Source organism: Amblyomma maculatum, chromosome 6, assembly GCF_055883805.1.
Source record: "Amblyomma maculatum isolate TAMU_Amacu chromosome 6, ASM5588380v1, whole genome shotgun sequence".
In the NCBI taxonomy this organism is placed as follows: domain Eukaryota; kingdom Metazoa; phylum Arthropoda; class Arachnida; order Ixodida; family Ixodidae; genus Amblyomma; species Amblyomma maculatum.
This window is the reverse complement of record NC_139349.1, coordinates 8,622,174-8,649,309: the sequence shown is the minus strand read 5'-3', so window position 1 is coordinate 8,649,309 and position 27,136 is coordinate 8,622,174. Positions and strand designations below refer to the sequence as shown.

Here is a 27,136-nt window from a genome sequence, read left to right as displayed (position 1 = left end):
TCGGAAGAAATCAAGCGACTGGTTGGCGACCGCTTGAAAAATTACGATGCACTAAAAGAGTCATTGCTGATACGATATCGGATAACGCCTCAGGATCTTAAGAAAAGATATGAGAGCGAGAAACATTGTAACACGGCGTACTTTGACTTGGCGTATCAGTTGAAAGCCGCTGTAAGCGAATGTCTAGACAGTGCGGAAGTTCCGGAGCAAATCGAACTTGCACCGGAGTGTGAGACACAGCTTGGGGAAGCGGCCGAGAAACGTGACCGCAGTAGTAAGCCTACCGATCCTCGAACAGAGGAGTATTTTGTTACCTTGGTCGAGCCACTAGCTGAGACGGTTAGCACAGGCTTAATCGGCGAGAAGTCCGAAGTGACGCCGTTAAGCGAGGTGAACTGCATGCCGACCCAAGTAGCTGTAGGAGATACAGTTCCATCAAATGAGTGTGGGGAACTGGCAGTAACTGAACCGCCTCTCGAGTTAAAAGCAGAAGCTTGTGTAGAGCGCGACGGAGATGGAAATGAGCTAGGAGAGGAGAAAATTTCGGTTTCCGAAATCAGCTGTGTCGTAGAGCAAGGCACGCAGAAAAACGAAGTGCCGATCAGGAAAACTGCGCAGCCCGCGAGTTGTGATCAGCCAGGGCAGACCGACGAGGAGTGCGCGTATGCTGTAGAGAGCGAGACTTGCGAAGGCGACAGCGAGCGACTATACACTCTTAAAAAAAAGTTAGTAAAAAGTTAGTAACTGCAAGCAAAAAGTTAGTAACGGCCGGAGTTACTAACGTTTTGATTGCAATTGCTAACTTCTAGGACCGTTACTAACGTTCTAGTCGAGCGAAAAGTTAGTAACTGCAGCGATTGCTAACCTCTTGATTCCCGTTGCTAACTTCTTGGTAAGTTCTTGGACCGTTACTAACTTTTTACTACTACGTCTCTGTTACTACCTCGTGTGCCCAAGTTAGTAACTGAAACATCCCTTTATACATGTAATTTTTTAAGCGTTTTTTAAACTCTAAGAGCGAAACTTTCGTGCGGCCTGTGCAGATGGATAGTACAGCAAGGCGGACAGAGCTTGAAGACTAAGTAAAATTAGCTAGGCAACCTTTTTAGTTTCATTTTGAGAGGGAAATATATCGTGAAGCTGAAGGCCGTAAACATATAAATTGAACTCGTTAGTTGGATTTTCGCCTTGCAGATTTATAAGAGGACGTCGCTGCACGGACGCTGAAGTATTGTCGCTGAAATCACGTTAATTGCTTCTGTGTCATGAAATAGGCAAGCGTATTCCGTATTTTCTGCATCCAAGTGCTTTTGACAACATTTTAATAATGTGGAATGCGGGACATGAGCTTAACGAGCTCTGAAATGCGTACATCTTATCCATATTTTTCTAACTGCATTGCCAATCAAGGAAAACTTAGAACTCGACTCAGCGTCTATGGTGAAAGCCTTCAATTGTGCAATATTATCATGCATCCATTTATATGTAGTTTGCTGTGTAATTGTCCAATCACTAAGTTCTATCATGCACGTGTCCATCTAGCTGTGCACATGATTAGGCCGCACCTATGCTACTCTGTCAGATTTCAAACTAATGATCTGTAAACATAAATAAAAAAAATAACCACCCTGTATATCGCACCACAGAGGAACTTGATGAGAGCTTTGTTGATGAAGCAGTAAACACGTTTTGCGGAAAATTCACTAATTCCGATCCCCTATTCACTTTTTCTGAAAACGGAACAAGGAAAATAAGTGAAAAGTAGGGCTAGGTGTTGCATTTATTAATAATATACAATATAAATGCCAACAAGCTCAGCAAATAAGGCAGAGTAAATATGTCAAGCGAGCAAAACGATGAAGTCGAAAAGGAGGACCTATAAAACTCAGATGCGTGTACTTTCACGCGGCCACAGGGCCATTGCATAGACCTCGGAAACAGAGGAGGCGACGCCGCAGCGCGCGTAAGGCAACACCGCGAGGGAGGGGCTCTTTGTTCTTGGCGGTCACGGCAGTGGTTGTTTGAGGCGAGCGATCGGCGCCGGCTGCTCTCGTTTCGGACGAGGCGTCTCGTCTTCACCTCAATGAAACCCGCCGGCGGTGCGTTCCCACGATATGCGGTGCAATGGCTATGTATGACCTTCGCCATCGACTCGGCTTCCATCCCTACTCGTCATCGTTGAGCAGAAACGTCACGAACTACAGCTTGCCGAAAGTGGCCAGAGTGAGGTGGCATGAGGAAAATGACTGTCCTACGTAGTAGCATGTATACGTTTTTGTTTTTGTTTTAAATAAAAGCGTATCGTTCGCGAGAGAATAATTTTTGATTCCTTCTAGTTTAAATTGGTAACCGTCGAAAACTTTGGGTACTTTTCTGGAACTTGGTATTCCCCATGCTTGCGGATGACTATAGTTTTCGGCAACTTGTTAAAAACACTGTCACTGCAGCAACATGTTTTCATTTTCCTGCAATGCCTGCCTTGCAGCTGCAGCTGGCTTCTCCGATATGCCTGATCGGTTGACAGCTGAGTAGAAAAAGGGAAATTTAAACCTTGCTTACAGCGAATGAAATAATATTACTGTCAGTTTGATGCATTTCGAGGACGCTGAGGCACAAGTCTGTGCGATGCATAGGCCAGACACTTCGCTTCCGTTTTCTGTGCAAAAGTCTTTCACATGGTGCACATGTCCAGACTCAAAATATTTGATGCATTTAACTATGTTTGAGCCCCGAAAAATACCTGTCAACCCCAAGGCAGGCTGAAATCAGGCAGCTATCAGCAGCGGCGCGCCGGCTCCTGTTGCCATGCCTGCTACGCTTCCCCCTGCAGACACCAAACTGGCCGGTGGACGGCGGTGGCGGCGCTGACAGCGCCGTCGGTTGAGGCTCCTGGCGGGTGCACGATTGTGTTACGTTACGTCGCGGCACAGTCGCGCGGGAAGCCGCTTGTTGCCCGTTTCGTGTGCGTGCGTGTTTGTAAAGCATGTTGTAGGCGTTTGATCAGAACATTATCCACGCGTTAGAATGGCTACGGAACTCCGTTCATTCGAATACCATTCTTTAAAGAGCGCAAAAAGTAATCAGTGTTAAAGGACAAATGCAGGCCGATGTTGCGGATGCTATGAAGAACACGGATTTTGGTCATGCCTTGGTGAGAGCACGGATGGAGGTAAGTGATTTCCGAACCTAAAGTGTGCAATGTGGACTGCCGCCTGAATAGGGCACCTTTATTATAGTGACAGGCAGCGATCGGCGATGTTTGATACGCGCATCCGTTGATGTCCTGCCTGATCTAGTCCCGATCAGAATGGCAGATGAAAAATGAGTTTCTGACATGTTTTTCAGTAGAAAGTAAGACTTGCAGACTTACATGAGCATTTTCAAGCATTCAGAAATACTTGTCATTAAAGGGATAAATATCGAAAGCAATTCTGTGGCAATTCGGCTATGTCCATCCCAGAGCATTCTAAATTGATGTCTTTCCGTGAACACTGCATTTTTCCTTTTGTGAATAGCTTACGCAGGAAGAAAATGCTCAGCTTAGATGCTTTTTTTTTTTTTTTTGCCTTGGCTTATACCTTGCAAAGAGTTACTTTGCACAATCACTGTGGTTCTGACTAATGCGAATGTTCCAGTAGTGCAGTAAAAACAGCTTCGTCGCGTATGTCTAGTATCAGAAAAGATGCAACGTGTTTCATAGAAACGTTAGAAACAGTATATGTTAGGCTTGCACTTTTTGTGTAGATGTAGATTTTTCAGCCCTGCAGCTCTTCATTTTGGTGTTTCTTTTCAGATTACAAATCTCCCACCAGACACAGCAATTCTGCATGATGAACTGACCGTTAATGAACACGTGGAGTTCATGAAAACAGAGATCAAGCGGCCCTCTCCTCGTAACGCGAAGCTATCCGGTTTGATGAAACAGACCTGTGCATCAAGGAGGCAGTGGATGAAAGACATGCAGCCATAAACAGTCGAAGTTATCGAAAAGTACCCTGCTCTATCGAATGCGGAAATGGTGAGCAGGATGCTACATTTATTCCTTTTCCGAATTCTTTCTCGCATGAATGCACATTGTCCTCATTCAAGGTGCAGGTGAAAAACCCCATCTAAGTTCCTTATTCAACTGTACCTTAAGGTAAATTTCCCAACCAGACAGACTTGTGTCAGATGTGTTCTTTTGTGTCTCGATTTTTGTTTTAATATTATCGATAAAAGTATTGAGTTTAGTAATAAGGTGAAAATATTTCTCATTCAAGCTTCATGAGGAGTTCACCGCAATGACAGGCATAAAATTGGTGCCGAATTTGTTGGCATTTATAAATAACTACGGAGCACGGTGCTTGGAGCTGGCCAAGGGTCGACGGTGTGCCAAAGAAACAGTCCCCGAACAGAAGCACATCTCTCGAAAAATTGGAAGGAGGCACAGAAAGTGTATGTATAACTTTTTCATGTTCATAGTCTTGCTCAGTGCTATAACAGAATTTTGGTTGACCGATTGCTTCGCGGTTGGTGTTCTACGCATATTGCCGATGCTTCTGAAGGAGCAGCCCAGATTTCTGAAAGGGCCGGTAAGTGTACTGCTTTAATTTCCCTTCAATAGTTTACTCCTAAAATTGGGACTAATTTTGACTCATGGTATTGGCGCAGGGCACCTACCCCGCCCTTTCTTTGGAGACTTCGCAGCTGCATGAAGCCAAAGAAATCGTCGCCACCTTTGAGGCACTCAATGTGGGTGTCATTGACCTTATAGACGGTATTGCAGCTGTTATAGAAATATATTGGATTTTCGATATTATGTACAGCAGCCACAACAAGAACACATTTGCTGTTTTCTAACATATTTGTGGCCTTCAAACATCCACCAGGACTCCGTTAGTACTGTGCACCATATCGTGCATTGAAGAGGGCTTGAAGAAGACTGCATAATGTAGATTTGGAGAGAAAATAAAAGTTCAGTCCGATCTACACTATTTGAGTATATTTTTTCCTGGCTTTTAAACAGTGCAAGTTTTAGTTCCTGATCAACATCTAGGAACCAAACTACTGGCCCTCTTCTTATGACAATGAGCACTAATTTGATGAGAGTTCATTGGAGTCCCTTGGGTAGAAAAAGACAACTTTTTTCATTTTTCAGTTTCCGTGACGTGAAAACACCTTCTGCAGATACCACATCCATGGCATTTCAGCTAGGGCTATATGGGAGTGGAATGCAGATATTTAGCAAAAATGTCATGAAAGATTTTTTTTACGCGTAACATTAATACGCGTGTTGTGCTTGCGAAATAGAAGCCCGGGATGAGATGATGAAATATTTTATGCGAACAAAATTTATATGTACAGCCGCTTAAGATGCACCTACTCACAAGTGTGCGCATAAATTGATTCGTGAGCATGCTGCATTTCTCCAGCAGAACGAAATAGAGCAAAACATTTGCTCCTCACCAAGTGCGAAGCACCGAATATGAATACATTGTAGTTATAAGTATGGCTTGGTACAAAATGGGCATCAGCAGAATTGTTTGTGTATATTAATGGGCTACAATTATGTGACTCTGCGTTGACTTCAAAATGGAATAGTGATTTTACCGATTTGTTAAACATATTCGTTATTCTTATTACTTGCAGAGCAAAAGGTGCCCTCCCTGTCCATGTAATTCAGCTCAAGAGGTATAGTTCTGATGTGAGCAGCAGGAATTTTAAAAGTTTTATATGTTACTAGCTCAACGAGTTCCTGCCCTTTTAGCAACTGCAGTTAGTAACGGAAGGGTTAGTAACTTTTACTAACTTACCCGTTACTAACTGCACTTACTAACTCAATGGGTTGCTACCCTATTAGTAACTGAAGTTAGCAACTGGAAGGTTAGTAACAGTTACTAACCTTCCCATTGCTAACTGCACTTACTAACAAGGTAGTAACATATGTGACAAGCAGTTGCTACCCTAAAGTTAGTAAGAATACTACCTTTTTTCTAAGAGTGTAGAGCAGAGTCAGAATCGTTCGTGCCCTGATACCACGCTAGGTTGTATTCGCGAAAGCAACCCCAGTGCGAACGCGGACGTAGCACCTATGGCCCTCACACAATCCGAAGCGCCCCAGCTGTCGCAGGAGCTTGATCCTTCTCCGGTTAGCTCTGAGCGAGGCGACGCACTGAGTGGCGAGCCGCCAGAGCAAATGCCTGGAAGGGGGACTGACACGACTGAAGTCAGCCGTTGTTGTCGTTCGGATTTGACTGAAAGTGAGTCATGCGCTGCTGGCCGCGATACAGACGCGGCTCCGCAATTCGACGACACCCGTGCCTTACTAGCTCCGGTTACCGCTAGAACATTGACCGCTAGCTTGTCAGAGATGGCCCAGAAAGAAAGCAGAAGGCTAGTATTCCAGCGCTGCCGACGAAAAACGCGAAAGGGCAGGCGCGAGAAAGAATGCTGCCATCGTAAGGAGAGCAAACGCAAACGATTGCAAAAAGAAAGCAGAAAGCATGTGTTCCAGTGCTGCCGCAGAAAAAAGCGGAAAGGCAGGCGCGAGAAAGAATGGAGCAAGTTGAAGCTATCGCGAAAAAGAAAGCGATTATCCCAGAGGCACAGATACGCCCGTGCCGAGAAATCGCGTGACTGGTGCGCCAAGCGTAAGGAGAGGGATAGGTTGTTTAGAAAAGCGAGTGACTCGTGCTCGTATGTTTCTTTGCACAGAAACAGGAAGGTACGGTTGTTCCGTGAAACGGACAGCCGAAGCTTTAGTGAAAAGGGTGATCTCAACGGTAACGCCGATGGCTTAAGTCGGAGCCCCTAACTTGAGAAAAAGCCTCAGTTTTCACTTCTTGGTGTTTTTCTTCCTGACATAGGATTTTGAACATATTGTATTGCATTATTTTTGTTTGTAGGGACGTTTTTGAAAGCGCAATTTTCAAATTTGTGTATGCATTCCAAGTGCTGCTGAGCTGCCCTTCAATATAGATGGGGGCATAAGAGGGAAATAGTCTGGCATAACTTAGTGAAGTTTGTGCCGTGCTTGCTGGCTGAACGGTTGAGTTTTTAGCGTGGTTGTGACGTTGTAGGTTGTCAGCAAACTCTCCTGAAGACAAGTTGCAGAGTGCCTTGGAAACCGGACTTGCCAAGGACTTCTTCAGGCTGTTTGAGCTCAAGAGAAGCTGAGTCGGACGACCCCGGCTAGCAGCAACGTCCCGATCGCTCCGGACAGAGGATGCAGTCCCCTGCCCTTCGGGATCTCCCTTCCCCGGCGGGGCAGTCTGTTACGTTTCTCCACCGACAAGTGGGACAGCTGATGCGGCCACCGCATAGCAACAGGCAGAACCGCGCGCGGATCGGCCATTTCGACGCCGTTCATCGGCCGCGCAACGCTTCCTCCCGCCGACAAGTCTCAGCGTGATCCTGCCACGCGCCAAATGTGTGTGCGTGCGTGTGTGTGCAAACGCCGGCCAAGCCTGGAGCTCGTGAGAGAGTGCGCCGCCCTCGCCCGTCTGCAGGAGGTGGAGGAGATGCGTTCGGACCACCTGCGATTGAGTCATCCCATCTTGCCCAGACGCGTTTGGCTTTCCCTTTCCTGTGAGGGTTTACCCTTTCCCTGTGAACTGGAAAACCTATAAAATGCAGCGGCCGACTCGGCTGAGAAAGAGACTACTTCGACGCGCCGTTGAGACGACGCTAGACACCAGCTGTGTGAGAGTGTCTGTATTCTCTCCGGGTCAGCTTCTCTGCCCTATCTTCACGATGTTGTAGTAAAGGTTGTTTCGTTAGAAGACGCCTCGTCTTTGCTGGCACCTTTGATGCTGTCCGCCGTCCACGGAGCCGCCAGGCCAACGCTACCGAGGTGCCGCGAGCCGCACGTAACAACTGGCGTCAGCGGTGGGCTGAGCACGCGAGCCGCATGTAATAACTGCTGGCAGCGGTACGCGACCCAGGCGCACACGACACAAACCTAACAGCATACAATCTCCGAAGAGTATTCAGCAACACGCTAGGCATATTCAAGGCTTCAAGGCGCTCAAAGAGGGCTGTATGTGGCACATTATCATAAGCGTTTTCAACGTCCAAGAACTAACATAGCAGGGACGGCCCCTCTCTTCTTGCGATTTCCGCGCACTGCGTCAGGACGAAGAGGCTGTCGTCGAGCCGGCGCACAGGGTGAAACCCGCCCTGTAGCTCTGTTTAGAGACTGTTTGCTTCTGCCTATTCACTTAGCCACTCTTTCACTATCCGTGCACACAGGTGGTAGAGCACACTCGTGACAGTGATCGGGCGGTAGTCTTGCAGGTTATCTGCTGCACCTCCCCTCTTTAGGATAAGCACAACTCGTCCGCGGTGCCAATCTTCTAGAATGGGGGCCCAGTTGATGATGTCGGTCAACAACACGGCCAGCTGATCCCTCGAGCCCATGCCAAGAGATTTGACCAAATGAGCTGGCACGCCGTCCGGTCCTGTAGCTGTTCTATTACTGATGCGAGCCATGGCCCGATCGACAGTGCGCGAGGAGACTACCCATTGTGGTCTTGTGGAAGCAGTACCTACATTTGCGTCCGCCGAGGCGTACATCTGGGCAAAGAACCGTGTGAGGTATGCCTTGACCTCAGTGACCGGCTGCCCTGTTTGCCTATCCTTGAGCTGGACAGGTGGTGGTTGGCGTCTGTCCAGCGAGCCGACATACCTCCAGAATTTCTGTGCGGCAGTCTGCCCTTCAGCTCGTATGGACTGCGTGAGACGGAGGTTATGTGCAGAAAGTTTGGCATGCACTAGCCTCTGTACCTCATGTTTGAGGGCGAGGTATTGCTGCCATGCCGCCGTGTAGACCTCAACGTCCGCTTCTTTGAGAGCCCGGCGGTGTTCACGGTTGGCATCTCGTCGCGCCCGCTAAGCCGTCTCAACCTCCTTATCCCACCATGGATTCGCTGGAGTCCGCGTGGACCGTCTCTCCTAGACCATGTGGCTGCGCATGACAGAGTGTAGCGCCGAAATATTGATACGGGGCAGAAGGCTAGCACAGGAAACCACAGCAGATGATGGGCAAGCGTTCACAGCACAGTAGAGCAGAACACAGCAAGTGTTCAGGCAAATCCCAACGGTTTCTTCAGCTTCGTCTTCCTTTCGCGTCACTACTGTTTATCGTCCTCTTCTTCAACATCCAGCGACGCGCAGGGCATATATGTAACAATATATTCGTCATATGTTGTGGCCGCACGCCGAAGATGGCTGTGTTCAAAGTCTTCTGCCACTCCCTCAATGGCTTTACTCGGCAGGTAGGCGCCAGCTTTCTTTCTGCGTGGGGGGCGAGTGTCTCCACTACCGGCGTGGCTGAAGACCATGCACAACCTGTTATGGTCACTCCCAAGACTGTTCCAAACACTGTAGCGCCATCTAGTGGCAACACCTGAAAGCATGCCTCTCGCGATGAGACTCTAGGCCTCAGGTCATCCTCATGAATAAAGGTTTATGAATGAATGAATGAACGAACGAAAGGAGGGGTGTTATTTAAGGACGTAGTGTAAAGAGCGCAAAATATAATAAATTATAACAAGCACTCCTAGAAGAAAACAGAAAAGTGTGCACTTACGAAAACAGCGATATTTTGCTGATATGTAGTCACGTGGGGTACTACACCGAAAGTAATAGGGTTTCCCCGCTAGATAGCGCCTCAGTTACTTTTATGCGATTTTCAATGGCAAATTCAAATTGTAAATCCGCTTTTCTTTGATATTGTAGTGGTCGATCTGTACTCTATGAGGCAATGTCTTTTCATATCCGCCGTAATCTCATGACATATTCTGGCCAGTGTTCTGTCCCTAACACTAAGCAAAAGACTGGGCAGGTGTCGCGTGTCGAGCGAAGTCTGTAACCAAGTACATGTGTAAACTCGAGGTGCAATGGTTCACGATGCTTTGAGGACGTCTTTTTTTTTTTTGCTTTCATTTGCTAACATTTAAGGCCACAACAGAAAATATGATCGATATAATGGCTTCAACGTATGCTAGCTATCGGAGCTATTAAAAAACTCAGGCGAGAAATCAGCTGCACATTCATTAATACAATCAGTCTGGTTAATGCAGAATCCCGGTGTATTCATGCATGTGTTTACTTTTCTTAATACTCCGATATCGAGCGCGACAAACGATCAACGCTTAGCATCGATAACCTACGCAGCGCGAATCCGTGAGCCTCTTCTCCGCCTATTTGCGCCGCCTGTCGCCGCGAAACGGAAGGAGCGGCGGCGGCGAACACAATCTGGACGCTGCTCCGGCCGCAGTGTCACTTTTATAGTACTTCAGAATGCGCTCGAAGTCTAACTCAATATGGCCGCCGGCTCAGGAGCTTTACATGTGGGCGGGGCTCCTGGCTGCCCGAGGAAAAACGAACGCCGGACAGCTGTCAGCAAGACAGTCCGGGACTGATAATCGAATGTACTTAGTGGGTACATACGATTTTGCAGTCTCGGACTACTTGCTGACAGGTCTCGGCTTCCGCTCTGACAGGAAGTTGCGTGTTGGTCACATGACCTTGTAAGCTAGCTCCCTCCAACGTTTGCTTTCAGCGGACGATCATGTCACCAGACTCAGTTGTTTCGCAGTAACGCCGCACGCACGTTTATCTTTTGGCGTGTGTAACATTAAAAATATAGATAACAAAGGCGCCAGTCAATCGCTGACTTTTGCAAACGGAGCGTGACATGCCTGAATGCGAAGCGTTTTACAGAACTCTGTGCAGGGTTGGTGTGCCGTGGCTATTAGCGAAGTTCCTCCAAGGACCCAGCTCACTGCATTCGAAAGCTAACAAAAGCGTTTGAAAATACATTTACAAAAAGCGTTAGCTGCTTTAGTACAGCGGTTCGTTTGCGACGCTTTCACACCTGCGCGTTGAAGAGATTACGAAACAGTTGTGAAGAACTTGATAGCACGAACAAAAATCAGTGTTCGGTGTTCTGGACGCTTCCAGTTGTAGAGAACATAGGACATGAAAGCGAAGATGCAAAAAGAACACGAAAAGTGCTCAGAATGCGCTCAGAGTCTAATTCAATATGGCCGCCGGCTCAGGAGCTTTACTTGTGGGCGGGGCTTCTGGGCTCCCGAGGAAAAACGAACGCTGGACAGCTGTCAGCAAGTAGTCCCCCGTAATAGCAAACCATATCCCGTAGGAGCACTCGAGCAGACGACGCTCGAGGAGTGTAGTCGTGCCCGCGGGTGCCATTTTCCTTCCAGACCGCCGGGCCCGGCCGCTGTCTGAACGGCGAGTGACCGCATCCGTAGGCTAGGAACGTGTTCTTAAGGTCAGCAAAACGGGAAGGCTCCGGCACGTTTATTCAGACAGTGCCAACACTGATTGTGCGGTCGCTAACTTTAATACCGCAGTCAGCAATCGAGGGGAAAAAATAAGTATGTGGGTGAATCGGCGAAAACTGCAGGTCGCCTGCTATTGCAAATCCCCTGCCCTTTGAATCGACTTGTTTTCTACGCGCAGTGTGGGTTGTTAAAACATTATAAAATGACGGGGTGTGCAATAGAATGTCAGCGAAGGTCGCAGGAACGTGTAGGCATATTGTTAAGTCGTGGAGAATGCAGTCCGTCGGCGCCGCGGGGCCGGACATGGTAAAACACGAAGCGAGGTGAGGATCGTTATCACGCTCTGGAACGATGAATCGCTTTGTATAAGCAACATAAAGTGAAGCAGCAGGTTCGCCGAGACCTTCGCTGGATCATGGAAAAAGCAAGAGACAGTTCCAGAAACCCATCTACTTCTGCTTTATCGATTATGCGAAAGCGTTTGACTGCGTAGATCACAGCAGATTGTGGCAAGCTCTCCAAGAGATGGGAGTTCCAATTCACCTCATCTGTCTCCTCAGGAACCTGTATGAAGGGCAAGAGGCCACAGTCAGAACTGGGCATGGTCTTACTGATTGGTTTCCGATTGAGAAAGGAGTGAGGCAAGGCTGCATACTGTCGCCCTGCCTATTTAACCTATATGCAGAGTGCATCATGAGAAAGGCCGGTCTGGACGAGTCTTCAGCTGTAGTGAAGATTGCTGGAAAACGTATGTTGTGAAAGCGTGGTCAATGGGAACGCCACTGTTGTGAAAGCGTGGTCAATGGGAACGCCGCTCCCGGGTGATGCATCAGACAGCGTAGCCAGGCCAAAGAACGCCGGTTTATTTTCGGATCAAGGGGTATTATATAGCCAGAGGGGTGAGGGAAAGAAGGAAAGAAAGAATGAAAAGATTGGTGCCGTTGCCGGTTCATAGATGGCGATTTATCGCCTCTGCTGTCAGCAGCATCCCTTCCTCCTAATAACCATAGCGATCCACAGGTTTCTTGACCCGGGTTGACCTGGCAGCTGTGTCTCTTGGGGAGCAGGGTCTGCGGGCTCTGACGTGGATGCGTTGTTCTGAATAGCCAGCGGATGGTCCACTGGTTCTGCTGCTGGACTGTCTGTACCCGTGAGTGTGGATCCCTCGACGTTGCGCTTGCGGATTTGATCAGCATGACGACGGACCACCACATTATCCTCCGTCTTGACGGTGACTAGTCGAGCGCCTGTTGTTAACTTCACCTTTCCGGGTGTCCACTTGTCACCAGCACTGTAGTTACGGACTAGTACAGGGTCCCCCAGAGCGAAACTCCAGCTGGCGTCGTCCGAAGCTGGCGTAGCTGCTCTGCTCTGGGAAGGTTTGTTCCTGAGAGGAAAACACATGTCAAGTCTGGTGCGTGGTCGATAACCTAACAGTACTTCTGAAGGTGATAGGATCGACTGCCTTGGGGCATTCCGGTATAGACACAAAACACGTGCGAGTGCGGTTGAGAGATCCACGCCAGGCATCTTCTTTAACCCATCCTTAACAGTTCTGACCGCGCGTTCTGCCGGCCTATTGCTTTGTGGGTGGTAGGGCGGTGTTCGAATGTGGGCAATGCTGTTTCTGTTCATGAATTCGGCGAAATCCAACCCGGTAAAGGGCGTGCCGTTATCAGTTACTACAGTGCGCGGTAGTCCGAACTGGCTGAAGAGCGTACGCAGCGAGTTTACCGTGCTGCTTGACGTTGCACGCGAGAGTGGAATGGCCTAGATCCGTTTGCTGTGGGAATCAACCACGATCAGCAACATTTTGTCCCTGATAGGTCCAGCGAAATCGAGGTGCAATCGGGACCATTTTTCTTCTGTAGCTGGCCAGTTTACTGGCTCACGTGCTGGAGGCCGGGACCGAAATCCCATGGGCCTCATTTCCTCATTAATGCGATGGAAAAGTGCCGCTTCCACACCGTGAGGCGAGGCATCGCATTCCAAAAGTAGTTCGAGCTTCGGATTGAAATATGTCAACACAGGGGCTGCGCAAAGAGCCTTTTTCGACAGTTCGAATGCTGCTTGTTCTTTATCGCTCCACATCCACCTGGCTCCTTTCGTCAGTAGCTTATACAAAGGCGCAAGTAAGGTGGACAGGTTAGGGAGAAACTTATGGTAGAAGGCGATAAAACCAAGAAAAGCACGCAACTCTAACATTACGCGGAGAAGGGGCTAGTCTGATAGCATCGATGTTCTTTTCAACCGGGTGCAACCCGTTTTTATCAATGCGGTGACCGAGATATGTTACTGCTTGCTCGGCGAAGCGACATTTGTCAGCGCGCAGCTTACGTGCTTCCATGGTACCAGTTCTGTTAACGCTGTCAGCCGCTGAGCACATCTTCGCTAGATGCCCGTATCGTCTGCATTTGAAACATTGCCGTCTGTTAAAGCGACACACTGCAGTCTCGTGGCCGTAGTTACCGCAGCACTGGCATTGCGTTCGTGGTTGCGTTCGTATCTGGTTGGCGCCGATAAGTTATCTTGAACACGTTTGGATCCCGAGCCTCCCCGGTTATACGATCGCGAATCAAGTTCGGCGCTTTCTGCAGCTAGTGCTAGAGCCTCTGCTTCCTTTAGCGACAGGTCTTTTATTGCCAGAAGCTGCTTTTGTAAACTCTTTGATCTGACGCCACACACGATGCGGTCTCTGATCATTCTGTCTAGCATAGACGAAAAATTGCAGTTCTGTGCTATTTGTCGTATAGCGACAATAAATTCCTGCACGGATTCTTCTTTCTGGTAGCGGTTGAAGAACTTGAAACTTTCTGCTATTTCGTTTGGTGTAGGATCATAGTAGCTGTTCAAGGTCTCGAATACCTTGTCGTAGCTCAACGAACTTGTGTTTTCTGGCGCTACTTTACCGCATAAAACTTGAACGGTCTTTGTCCCAAGGGCGGCTACGAGTAAAGCCCTCTTCTTTGCATCAGCTGAGATTTCATTGGCCTCAAAGTACGCTTCTACTTTCACCAGGTAAGCTTGCCACTTATCTTTTTCCTCATCGAAGTCCGGTAGCTTGTGACCCATGTCTGGCGCTGTCCTGGGCCCGATATCCTTGCTTCAGCCTCGTCGCCACTGTTGTGAAAGTGTGGTCAATGGGAACGCCACTGTTGTGAAAGCATGGTCAATGGGAACGCCGCTCCCGGGTGATGCATCAGACAGCGTAGCCAGGCCAAAGAACGCCGGTTTATTTTCGGACCAAGGGGTATTATATAGCCAGAGAGGTGAGGGAAAGAAGGAAAGAAAGAATGAAAAGATTGGTGCCGTTGCCGGTTCATAGATGGCGATTTATCGCCTCTGCTATCAGCAACGTATCAACAACCTTAGGTATGCGGATGATACCGCTTTAATGGCAGAAAGTGAAGTGGAACTCAAGAGACTTCTGATGCGCGTACAAGAAGAGAGTGAAAAGTTTGGGCTTAAACTGAACATTAAAAAGACAAAGATCATGGCGTCTTGCCCTATCAAGTCCTGGAGCATCAAGGGGCAAGAAGTGGAAGCTGTGACAGATTTTCTCTTCTTGGGCTCCAAGATTACCCCGGAAGGAGACTGCAGCCATGAAATTAGGAGACGCCTGCTTCTGGGAAAGAGAGCCATGGTTAGCCTTGACCGCCTAGTAAAGAGCAGAGACATTAGTCTGTCAACCAAGGTCCGTATAACTCGTGCTATGGTCTTTCCAGTGGTGATGTATGGATGCGAGAGTTGGACTGTGAAGAAGGCTGACCGCCGAAGAATTGACGCGTTTGAATTGTGGTGCTGGCGGAGACTCTTGAGAGTTCCTTGGACTGCCAGAAGATCAAATCAGTCGATATTGTCGACCATAAACCCCGACTGCTCATTGGAGGGTCAAATTCTAAAGTTAAAGCTCAGATACTTTGGCCATCTGATGAGAAGAGAGGAGTCGCTGGAGAAAGATTTGATGTTGGGAAAGATTGAGAGTCGCCGGAGAAGGGGTAAGCAGCGAACGCGACGGTTAGATGGCATCCTCGAGGCGCTGCAGATGAAGTTATGTGATGTTAGGAAGATAGTGAGAGACCGGAAAGCGTGGCGTGACATGGTCTATAGGGTCACGAAGAGTCGGGCACGACTGAACGACTGAACTGAACTGAATTAAGCTTAATAAGTGGTACAAACTGAAGGTTGCACAGGCCTACGCGCCTATACATGCATGATAATCAGGCAGTCGAAAGCTTCAACGAAGACGTTGAATTGGCAATGGGGAAAGTAAAGACGCAGTATACTTTACTAATGGCTGACTTCAATGCCAATGTAGAGAAAAAGCAGGCTGGAGGCCAGGCAGTGAGTAACTGGTTCTAGGAATTTAGCAGGGGGTTTCAGTTTTCAGAGCGCAATGACTTACGAATCCTGAATACCTTCTTCAGCAAACGGAAGAACCGGAAGTGCACATGGACAAGTCCTAAGGAGGAGATTAAAAATGAAATTGACTTCATACTGTGTTCTAACCATGTTCTAACCTTAGCATATTATGCAGGACGTAGAGGTAATCGAAAGGGTGGGATGTAGTGACCACATGATAGTAAGGTCTCGAATTAGTTTCTGTCTGAAGAGGGAATGCAACAGATTAGAAAGAACGAAGTCCATCAAAGAATTAGCGCTAAGGAGAAGGGCAGAAGAATTCGGAATCTCACTACAGAAAACATATTCAGGTTTAACCGAGCGCGCCACGGTGTTCAGGTGCTGAACTAAAGGGCAGGCCGAGGGTTCAGTTAATAATACCGGCCTTTCGAATGAGACGAAAGACAAGCTGTGTCCGTGTACCACGAGATGCCAGTGCATGCTCATAAAAATCATGGACAGGCGGCCAAAATTTCCGGAGCCGACCCACTACAGCGTGCCTCGATGCCTAAAGCGGAGGCGAAAGGCGAAAGGCATCGAGGCACCCTAGTTCATGGACAGCGCCACACTCGTGATTTTTCGCCGGCGCTGGCAGACGGCCGATAACGCCGGATTTTCCGTGAACGGGCAGAACGGGGCCACGGGTTCGCTGTACTATAGTGCCTAGAATATACTGAACCACGGGTCTTTTACACTAAATCAAGAGTACCGCCAAATCTCCGCACGCTTACTTTGGCCGCTTGAGGCGGCACGATAGCACGAGCGTAAGAAAACGCTATTTAAAAAAAAAATGCAAAACAGCAACTGTACTCATTTCTGCAGCCAAGTGTTTGCCGTGAAGGTCGTATTGTGCAATCAGCTTCTTATATTTTTACGAACAAAGTATGCTTTTGTGCAAAACCATCGTAAAGCCGCGAAATCTGTATTTTCGGTTTCGTCGCTGCCGGGCTCGAGTTCGCAGTGCCGCTATCCCGACGTCTCGACGGCGCGCGGCTCATACCGTATTTAAAGCCCTTGTCCGTATTTGGTTGGTACCTAGCAGTTCTGCACTGCTTCAATACGAAACCGCGATGTGATGGTAGACATATCAGAGTTTATTATTGACTACCAAGACGGCGACACCTGCGTTCATGTCGCGGCTTTTGAAGGCTCCGTCAGCAAGCTTGAAGAGCTGCTGAGGTCTCGTCCCGAAGAGCTGAATCGGCGAGTGCGACCGTACGGTGCAACACCTCTTCGGCTCGCTGTTACACGTGAGTACCTCGAAAACAGCACTAACTAATGATCAAGCTCCATTTTGCTTGTTAGCTAGTACGTGTAACCCCACACCTTGTTCTGCCTACATGTGTTTAAAATCATCGTCATTTCGTTTCTCAAGCGCAATGTTTCACTCGATCCATGCAACGGTGGTAACAATCAACGACAGCTGACCTCAGCGTCGGCTGTTATTGTTGATATTAAAATATTTAGACAACGTCCAAATAACGTTTTTGTATGTCAACGTTTAGAACATCCTCTAGCTGATGTTCGGTCAGGAATTCCTTGTAGGCCACGTGCATCCAGTGCGGAAGACAAGAAGTTGCTATACATCGATCGCATATTTCTTTAGTGAAAAGACACGAATAATAGATCTCATGTGCAGTTTGAGAGTAGAACTTACAGCTGAATTAAAAATAATGATTAAAAAAAGTTTCATATACCCGTGCTTCACATTTATGTGCATGCTTCTATTCAGGTGGCCACACTCTTGCCGTTCGTTATCTGCTGGAGCATAATGCAGCTGTGGACTTGCCGGACATCAAGGCACAGACGCCACTCCTAGTTGCTGTCCAAAAGGAGTTCTCGGACTGTGTTAAGGCTCTACTGGAAGCTGGAGCAAACCCGAATGGACATGTTGGGAATCGAAGTACTCCACTCCACACTTCGGCACAGAATGGATACTTAGATGGCGTTAAGGTAATACACCCTATTTAAGCTAGTGCCAGTCATCCTGACTTGGGTTTTTGTACAGTGCACTTGAAATCACTCTTTGTATAGGCTGGCACTGCATTTAGCATATGCGCTAAGGATTCAAGGCACATACATTTTGCATTGGATAGGATATACGTGCTCATTACTGCTGTGCTAAACACGGGCAACATGTGCTGCCATTATCCCATGTGCACATTGATCTCCAAGAGGAACCTCGATGTAACAGATGGGCAGTTTTCACCTTCAGGACATAAGGTATCATAGCTCCAGTTCTGTTGCTCTACTGCTGGCCTTAAGAGAAAACATGACATCTGCCTGTGAATACGACAGATTGTCATTTATACTGTTGCAGCTGCTGTTGGCGAGCGGTGCTGAAACTGAGATTGAGCACCGGCTTCTTGGCTGCACACCGGGGCTTCCCCTGCACATCAGTGCCACCTACCACCACTTTTCGTGCTACAGCTGCTTGCTATTAAATGGAGCTGAGCCAGATCTGCGCCACTCTCCCATCGCTGTGCCATCGATTGTGCATGCACAGGTGCAGTTCACATGCATTTGTTTAGCAGATTTAGATGTGTCTGTAAATAGTTGCATCAGAGGTGGTGCCTCTGACATAGAGGAGCATTCACTTGGAATAGGCATGTAATAAATTTGATGGGCAAGTTTTGATGCCCAGTGAAGAGAAAGAAAAGTGTGCACTTTTTGCTCCTGCTATACCGTCAAAAAAAGAAAAAAAAAATGTGATGCACCAATTTTTACATAAGGAATTACGCCTTGCAACTCACCAAATACCATGTAGAAATGATCCTACAAAGAATGTGAAAAGCAAGGCGCCCTTGCACTGTGAGATGTCACTGCACGTTAAAGCTCAAGTAGTCGAAATTATTTCAAGCCCTCCACTGTGGCTTCCCTCATGGCCAGAGTCGCTTTGAAACGCTAAACCCCAGGGACCACCCCAAACCAAATTTTTGCGTCGTGAGGGTCTTCTGATTTGCGATCACATTATTGCCTGCCATCTTTACATTGGCTTGCCTAGAGCAAAAAATGGAGTTGCAAAGCTTTGGATGTGTGTATAATGATTTGGAGCGGAAATCATTATAAGAGGAAAATGATTGCTAAAAGTGCAGTTAGATGACATTTTGGCTTTTGTACAAAGCTTGCAATTATGTCAAAGCTCAGGCAGAAAAACAGCTCTACACTCATCACAATGACTTAATTACCAGCTACTGCATACATGAAAATGCAAAGCTACAAAACGAACATATGTTGATGTGGTGCTAAAGAAACCAAAATTATTTAGGTAGACAGAGTTTTCAACCGAGCCGTAGCTCATAGCCCATGCTTAGTTGTCACATAAGTAAAAAGTTTAGAGCCCTGAAGGTTTTCTCTTAAGCCGTATGGAAGTCCTAGCCATTGGAGAGGGTAGAACGAACAATCTTCCTGCCTTCAGCAAGTTTGGAAATCTGGGAGCGCATTACAAGCTACATAGTATGGCTCAGAAATAGACCCCCTGCACTCTAATTTTTTTACAAAGGCTGTACATATTCACTGACAACCTAAAAGCTCTCCTTGTGCATGCACAATGTGCCACACTGTAATCATCAGCACATAATTTAGTGCCACTAGGACCAGCTGACGTAAAATGTCACTGAAGCAGCTGAAATGAGTAATTCTGACATTTACTACACAAAGGTTCCGCTAGTCACGCTATCAGAAGAGGAAGTGGATTCTTGTGGGGGGAAATAGACTGAATGGAACACATTTGATAACTGGCATGTGTTGTTCACATTGGTTCTTCTTGTGCTTTTCTTCGTGGTTGTGTAGATATACTATGTGCACCAAGCAATGCTTTATCGGTGTTAGTGCTCATGCATCATCTTGCCCATATGTCGTATATTGTGTCTGCATTATAGGCTACCAGTAAGAATAAGCAGCTTGCACAAACATTCTGTCCACCCTTGATCCTTGTTCATAGCCTGCCTCTCAATATAAGGGCATTGTTGTTTTCTCTTCAGGTTTCTCTGGCTCATACCCTGGTGAAACATCGCTGTCCAACTCGTTTTGCAGTCCTTTTGATTGAATTTGGAGGTCATCTCTGGCAGCGTGATGTTCGAGGACAGTTGGCCACACAGTTGCCCCAGGATGGCCCATGCAAATTGCTTTTCCAGCAGCTGTTTGGTACGCTGACATTTATAGCACTAATACGTGGTGGTACACATTTGTGCTGCTAAGGTGCACAATACTGACAGTTCCTGGGGGAGAGCATTTCAACTATGTGTAAAGCTTTTAGGCACTGTGCACTGTTCATGAGTTCTGCCTAGTTGTGCATGCACAACTTGTCCCCTACACTGCATAAGTGTAAAGTAAGGTTGTAATATTTAGTCAGAAAATTATCGCTGGTGTACAGTGAAAATTATATTAATAATGTTAAATGTGCTAAACTAAATAAATCAATAGCATCACTCCAAATCATTTCATTGTCTTCCAGTGCACCGTACCAATCGAATTATTTTATCATGCTGGGTTCTCTTAAGCGAGTGATTTCACAGGAGGCTTTTGATGAATCTGGCTACTGGAAGTGACTTTTGTTGCATGAAAATATGGGTATGGTTTGAAAATATGAATGATTGAAACCATTGCAGTTTGTATTATCCATCCATATTGTATGTGATATGCCCGGCCTTACAAGATTGAGGTATACACATGCGTAGCTGCAGCACTGCCACCATAAAATTGTGCTGGTTTAGATAAAAGAGTTCCCTCGTCGAAAGTACAAGATTATCATTCTACTTAGGAGGCATCATATCTGGCCTCTTTAAATGCTATTTATTTCTTGTTTACATCTGTTAAGCATGAAGTGCTCGTGAGCTGCATCAGCCAATTTTCTGCTACGTTGTTGTAGTCTTGCAACAATATTGGCCAAGTTTGGCCAATATTGGCATCAATTCCAAGACTAGTGCACTGCTGGTTTTGGTTTGGTCTAATGCCTTAAAACGACATTCGCTGTAACGAAACGGAGGGCTATGTTAATTTTGACCACTCAGTGTTCTTTAACTTGCACTGACATTGCACAGTACATGGACACTTTGCGTTTTGCCTCCCTCAAAATGTGGCCACACAGTGGGTTAGGATTGAAACCGCGTTCTTGGGCTCAGCAGTCGAGCGCCCTAACCACTGATCCACTGCAGTGGGGCGTGCTAGTTTTATAATTGAATTAGAAGAGAAAATTTTGGAGTGTGATGAGCCATTCACTCATTGGCACATATTTAAGGTAAAAACTCGTCGGAAAACACACTGCTCATGTGTTTTACTTTTCACTAAGAGGACAGGGGCAGAAATTGGCAGTGAGTGAATGACAATGGCGACCTTGGCACAGGACAAAAACAGTGGATGTCAATACCTTTTGGTGCAAAACCACTCATACACTTAGCGCTACATACCAAGAAAGTTGTGTTGTCATTCTGATCGGTGAAGCTGCGTCGTGAGATCACAACCACATTGCCTCACACAGGTAACTAAGTCCATTATAGTGGCTCCAACATGCAGGTCTCTCCAATGGGACTATCAAGCTTTCCAGCTAACAGAGTGAATGACCAAAGACTGACCATAATCTCGTCTTGTTGTGCTTTCACACGCTTACAAAAAAAAAAAAAAAAAAAGTGTACAAGCAGATTTGAACCTATCGGGTTCGAACCCAACAACTCAAGTTCAGTAGCTAAGCTTCTTAGCCACTGCTGTATTTTTTTTCTGTATTGCTAAATGAACATGACAAAATATACAGTACAAAATATTTACAAGCTTTACAGGCCGCTTGCCGACCACGAAAAATGCAGTCGTTTCATTTTTGCAAGATTTCTAAACACCACCTCGATTTGAGCATCACATTCTGTATCTTTCAAAACTTCATGTATTTTCACAATACTCTCGGCAAATATTCATACACGGATCTGGCACGAGTGTCGCCGTGACGATAATCCATAGCACTGAGCCACACAGAATGCAGGCCCAACAGGAATATGGCATCATATGGTATTACATCGTCTTGAACTGGCAGAAACCTGATACCTTGCGGTGTAAGAGGAAGGTCCTTCTGAATGGTACGCTGTAACACATCCCAAAAAAAAGCTAGCGTTGTTACACTGAAGGAACATATGTTCGATTATTTCTGTTTTGTTACACAAAAAACAGTTTGTCCCCTATGGTACATATATGCCTTTTTTATATAACCAAGTTTTAACGGGTAGGGTACCAGTGTGTAAATGGAAAAAGAAGGTGCATGCTTTTGCTCATTACGACCAGCTTTAACTATCGTTAAACAACAACCATTTGACATGGTGGCTCACAGATTACACAATTTCCCATTGCACTGGAGTTGATCGCGGAGGCCACGGTTAAATCTCCACCATTTGATGTGGTGGCTCCTAGATGGCGCCACATCTGTAGCTTTGTAGCTGGAACTGCAGGCACATAGCCACAGAAAGTTTGTATCAGGTATCTTGTTAAAAACAGCAACTACGCAGAGTTATAACAAGTAAGACGAAAAAAGCCCCTGGATTGCAATTGGTTTAACAGGTAACCCGTGCGAGTTTTTATATTTTCCAGCAATTTAATGCTTAAAGGTGCGGCTTCAGATCATTTTATCCACTTGTATGTCTGCTTTATTATATACTGCCCTGAAGTTCCATTGATGAAATTCACTGGAACTGTTTCGTAAGCCGCGATGGTCTGCATATTGAGGAAACGCTCAGGTTTTGCTTTGTTCTGGTTTTCTAACTGGGTATTTACTTTGTAGAGATTTTTTCAAGACTGTTTTAGCAATTTAGACCTTTCGTTTTGTTGCCCTTATAGGGCTGTACTGCATTTTATTCTTTTTTCAAGTTTGTAAACTTTAAATTTCTTGTATGATATTTTTATCTCAGTGTACACATATCAGTAGACACTGCATCTCTAAAATTCAAAGCTGAAAATTTGATTTCGTGAAAAGAAAATAAATTTAATCATGCATGCTTAGAAATATAACTCTTGAACCAACCTTCTATCACATTTCATAGGCTTATCCAAGATTCAGGAGACACTAAATAATAGAGAATCATTTTCTTGAAATATAGAAGGAAGATTTTGTGAGAGTAGTCAAAATTATTTCTGATATGCTAAAAAGAAATTTCAAGTAAATACAATAAGAAAAAGGAATTATGAGGCCACTTATCTCTTACATTACATACCTATTGAAATCGATCATCGGTGATCGCTGCTTTAAATCGGCGATTTTGAAATGTTGGAATCGTTTCTCGTGCACCTAGCGCCACCCATTGGTTAGTCTATGCACTGCACTTGGACAACCAGTTAAAATTTTTCCACTATGACGATGTTCTGATTATTGATGGAGCTTTTTGAGAACATGCGCATGCATTGTTACGAAAGGGTGTGGCGGCTACGCTTGAAAAAAAATCCTACCACTTGTGGTAATGCAGCATTAACATCAAATTTTTCTGGTCAAAAGACTTGCAGCAAGCCAAATATCGAATCATATTGTCGGCTTTGTTATCCGACAGTGTTGAGTGGTGGTAATTACCCAAAAATGGCGCCAGCTATTCACTGGTGAGCTTTGAATCCGAGTCAGGGTGGTTTTGTTCCACGAAAACACATTCTTGGAGGTCTGCTGCATTCCGTGTAAAACCGGCCTTTACAGCCAGTTCGCAGCAGTTTAACATGTATACCCAGCCTTTACAGCCAGTTTGAAGTTTTGGTGCCTCATGAGAACCAGGAACTGCTTCACTGCATGGCACGAGAAATGAGGCTGTTTCTACCTATAGTCTTTTAGAAGGGCGTTTACAGATAGTTTATTTTGTTACAGTGTTCCTGGATCATCAATCCTCATAATTTATATTCTAAGTTTTCTTTGTTAATGATGTGTCTGTAGATATCATGCCTTTTCTATCTTACTTTAATCAACTCGCCATAAAAATGACAATTTTTCGGTTTTTTGTGTTCTCCAATAAATTTTTTGCTTTGTAACATGTTTTTGGAAAGAGCATTCCATTATGTGCAGTTTTGTAAGCTGCAACGTGTGCTGCAGTATCATTTATACTGACAGAAAAATATCTTCCGAGACAAATGAATAATGGCCATTTTCTCGCGGCAACGAAAGAGACTCCTTAAGAGAGAATGTGATAGCATTCAAGTTGTCAGCTGCATTTCCCTCGCGTGCTTTTGCAAGATTTCTAAACACCACCTCAATTTGAGCATCACATTCTGTATCTTTCAAAACATCATGTATTTTGTCAATACTCTCGGCAAAATATTCATACACGGACCTGGCACGAGTGTCGCTGTGACGATAATCCATAGCACTGAGCCACACAGAATGCAGGCCCAGCAGGAATATGGCATCGTATGGTATTACATCGTCTTGAACTGGGAGAAACCTGATACCTAGCGGTGTAAGAGGAAGGTCCTTCTGAATGGTACGCTGTAACACATCCCAAAAAAAGCTAGCTTCATTGCTGCATTTGCCAGCGCATCACCCCAAGAGGCCATTTTTGAATTTGACTTCCTGTGGGTGCTGCTCCATGATTAGTCTTCCCTGGTCACAGGTCCTCTGCGATTTCATCACGTCAAACAATGGAGGGAATTTCGGTTTGGTTTGTAAGGTTTAATGTCCAAAAAGGTATATGAGGGACGCCGTAGTGGAGGGCATCGCACAGGACATAGACGCCTTGCTTTTCGCCTCCATCGAAGAACGGCCACCACAGCCAGCATTTGATCCTGCATCCTTGGGTTCAGCAGTCGAGCACCATAACCGAGCCACTACGGTCATCTCTCACGGCGTTTTGATGCGACGGTATCAATTAAATGCTTTTGCTGAAAGCGCCTTCCCTTAGTTGTGCCATCAGCAGAAAAAGTTTATGGCATGTGGGCAAATAAATCTTGTTGGCACAGTATTGCAGGCCAATCACCTGAAATATGTGAGGGTAAAAATGGTCGTATATACCTCTTCCTGTGGCAGCAGTACTGGGTGGCTGGGTAGTGGAAGAGAGCTGCAATAAATCTTTTTCCCCAAGATGTAGCATCCTGCCAATTTTTGCTGCCAACAGTACTTTTGACGGTTGGTTAACTGTTACCATTTAACAACTGGCACTCTTAGATGTGTCTTGTTCATGACTCAGGTGCCAATTCAGGTGCAGACTTACTAGAAGCAAAGTTGCGTTTTTTGCCTCACATCCTGGAAATGTAGAGCAGAAGTCTGAATGCACTTGGAAATGTGACCCATGTATGCAGGGTCCTATGTGGTGCTTTGTGCTAAGTTTTCCTGTACTGGAGCCTTGTCTTGGCAAGATTTGAATATGCTTCTATTGAAATGCTGTTTGCCACATCTCTTTTTAAACCCTTGAAAATGTACAAAAACATTTTGTGAAGAATGCCATGGGTAGTCGGTCTGCTTATCTCCTCCCCAAAACGATTACAGGGCTGCTGTGTGAACCTGCCTTGCAGACTAGGCGGCAGTTGCAGAACCTTGTATTCCCTTCATGCAATTGCATAGACACACTGACTGTATGTACCTGCCGCCTTTGATCAAGCTTCATGTTCCTGGACAATCTGTGCACCAAAGTTGTGCTTAATGTTTCATCAAACTAAGCCCTTGTTGAACAAGTGATGTGTTTAGTCTCAGCATATTTTATCAGGATTTTAACAGAGCTGAAAATTGAGAAATTGCTTGTTTATTGCTTATCGACTATTAACAATCTGCATTCCTTCATTGCTATTTTATTCGTTTTCACTGATCAGAGTGCATTACTGTAGAAGGCTCATGGCTTAGTGGGCACCTCACAATAAAGAAATTATTGTTTAGGAGAATGTTGCTTTTCCTTTGGTTAATTTTGCAGATAAGCCACGGTCACTACAGTCACTCTGCAGGGTTGCCATACGAAGGACTCTTGGAAGGCACAGACTTGGGCACCTCAAGAGTTTGCCTGTCCCTTTGAATATGTACAAATTTTTGATTTATGACGATTTGATTCCGAATGCGCAGGAGCTGATTACTTCGCCCTGATGTGACCAAATAAATAATTCAGCCGACCTACCTACCTTTTACTAACATCCTCAGTTTGTAGTTATGGGGACTCGTTTGATACATTAAGCTAGTTCTGTTTCAAGCATTACTTACCCAGAACAGACAACTGCTTGTGGATGTGCTGTGACCTCCCCAAAGCAGGAGCTAAATTTTCAGAACCTGTTTTCAAAATTTCTAAAGGCACTTAAGGTACTTGCATAATGTGGAAGCATTGCAGGAATCTGAGGGGAATAAATGCTGAAGAGACGAAGACCGGGAAAGACTGATATACATATAGTGCTTCCAGTTCTCACCTTTCTTGTGCTTTTTTTTTATTCGTGAACAAGCTAAACAAGCTCGAGCATCTGACCTACATATTGAAAATGGTGCGGTCCGATCCACAATTTCAAAAGTGACCCATCAAATTGTGGGAGTAGGCCAAGGCAGACTTTGAACTTTTTCTGTGTACCTCCAAACATTTATGGCGATTGGCTTAGGTCAACTCAAAATTTCGGGGGTAGGCCAAGGTTGACTTCGAACTTTTTGGTTCGACCCCCAAGTTTAGAGAGTGGTCCAAGTACAACTTCCGAGCTTTTTGGTCTGGGTCCCGAATTCTTGTTACTATTGACTAGCATGAAAGGGGCCTCAATTTTTTCAGGTGGCACAAGGGACCTTTTAAAATTTGGCACCAGCTCCTGATTGGTCCTCAAGGTGAGGACATCATAGTCCTGATTCATCAATATAAGATATGCTTCCACATTAAAAGAACTAAGAGTAGCTGCAACATTGCGAAAGGCATTTGGGTGGAGCACTACAGGTGATGGGGAAATAGAGTAAAGCTGCATTAGCCTTCCTGACCACTTTATCAAGACCATCATGATCGGTCACTCAGCAACAGACAATGGCCAAAACCTCTACTAAACTCAATGTGCATTCATTTGCATACAACACGTGAAACAATGGAGGCAGTCTTGTGTTGAGCTTGGCTGTTTACCTGTCCAATGATCGTCATTTATGCTACATTAATAGTAATAGGCAAATTCCTTTGAAAAAGCTAATATGACTAGATGGTTGAATCAAACTGATCGCTCGCAAATTCCTTTGGTTAAGAAATAAGTTCTTCCAATTGACAGGTGTTTCCGGAGGAAAGGGGTTTCAGGTGCAGAAAACACCTGCCCTTCTGCTAAAGTAGTAATGCCAGACTTCATGCGCAAAAAAAAATAATGTAAAATTGTTTTTCCTAATGCTCACCCCATTGAATAGTTTGCCACGTTTGTTTGTCAAACTTGGTTGTGAACTGTGACAGTGGTACCGTGTGCCCTGGATAAAGCCCTTTGTGCATTTACCAAAATTTTTTTTTTTCTGACTAGTGCAAATGTCGCGCTGAAAGTTTCCAGTTCATCAAGCGCACTAAAACAAAAACCTGATG

The 27,136-nt window shown here is 45.8% G+C and overlaps 1 protein-coding gene across 3 annotated transcripts; it reads left to right on the top strand.

Annotated features, from left to right (window-relative positions):
- Nucleotides 1–16,504: 16,504 nt before the first annotated feature.
- On the top strand, nt 16,505–27,053 carry LOC146185030 (ankyrin repeat and SOCS box protein 1-like). 3 transcript variants are annotated; one of them, XM_084606007.1, is made up of 5 exons: nt 16,505–16,939; nt 17,422–17,642; nt 18,010–18,195; nt 19,673–19,835; nt 25,123–25,503. In XM_084606007.1, the coding sequence occupies exons 1-5, from the start codon at nt 16,765–16,767 to the stop codon at nt 25,227–25,229; spliced, it is 852 nt and encodes a 283-aa protein (XP_084462133.1). In that variant the 5' UTR covers nt 16,505–16,764; the 3' UTR covers nt 25,230–25,503. The 3 variants fall into 3 exon arrangements, with proteins under 3 accessions (XP_084462133.1, XP_084462132.1, XP_084462135.1); XM_084606006.1 differs by lacking the exon at nt 25,123–25,503 and adding an exon at nt 25,541–27,052 and having other exon boundaries at nt 16,509–16,939; XM_084606009.1 differs by lacking the exons at nt 18,010–18,195; nt 25,123–25,503 and adding an exon at nt 25,541–27,053 and having other exon boundaries at nt 16,509–16,939.
- Nucleotides 27,054–27,136: the final 83 nt, after the last annotated feature.

Bases quoted from the DNA above. Each gene is read 5' to 3' on its own strand.
- LOC146185030 (XM_084606006.1), top strand. From the start codon at position 16,765: ATGGTAGACATATCAGAGTTTATTATTGACTACCAAGACGGCGACACC. The intron at 16,940-17,421 runs GTGAGTACCTCG...GCTTCTATTCAG, and splicing joins TCTTCGGCTCGCTGTTACAC to GTGGCCACACTCTTGCCGTT. The intron at 18,196-19,672 runs GTGCAGTTCACA...TTTTCTCTTCAG, and splicing joins CATCGATTGTGCATGCACAG to GTTTCTCTGGCTCATACCCT.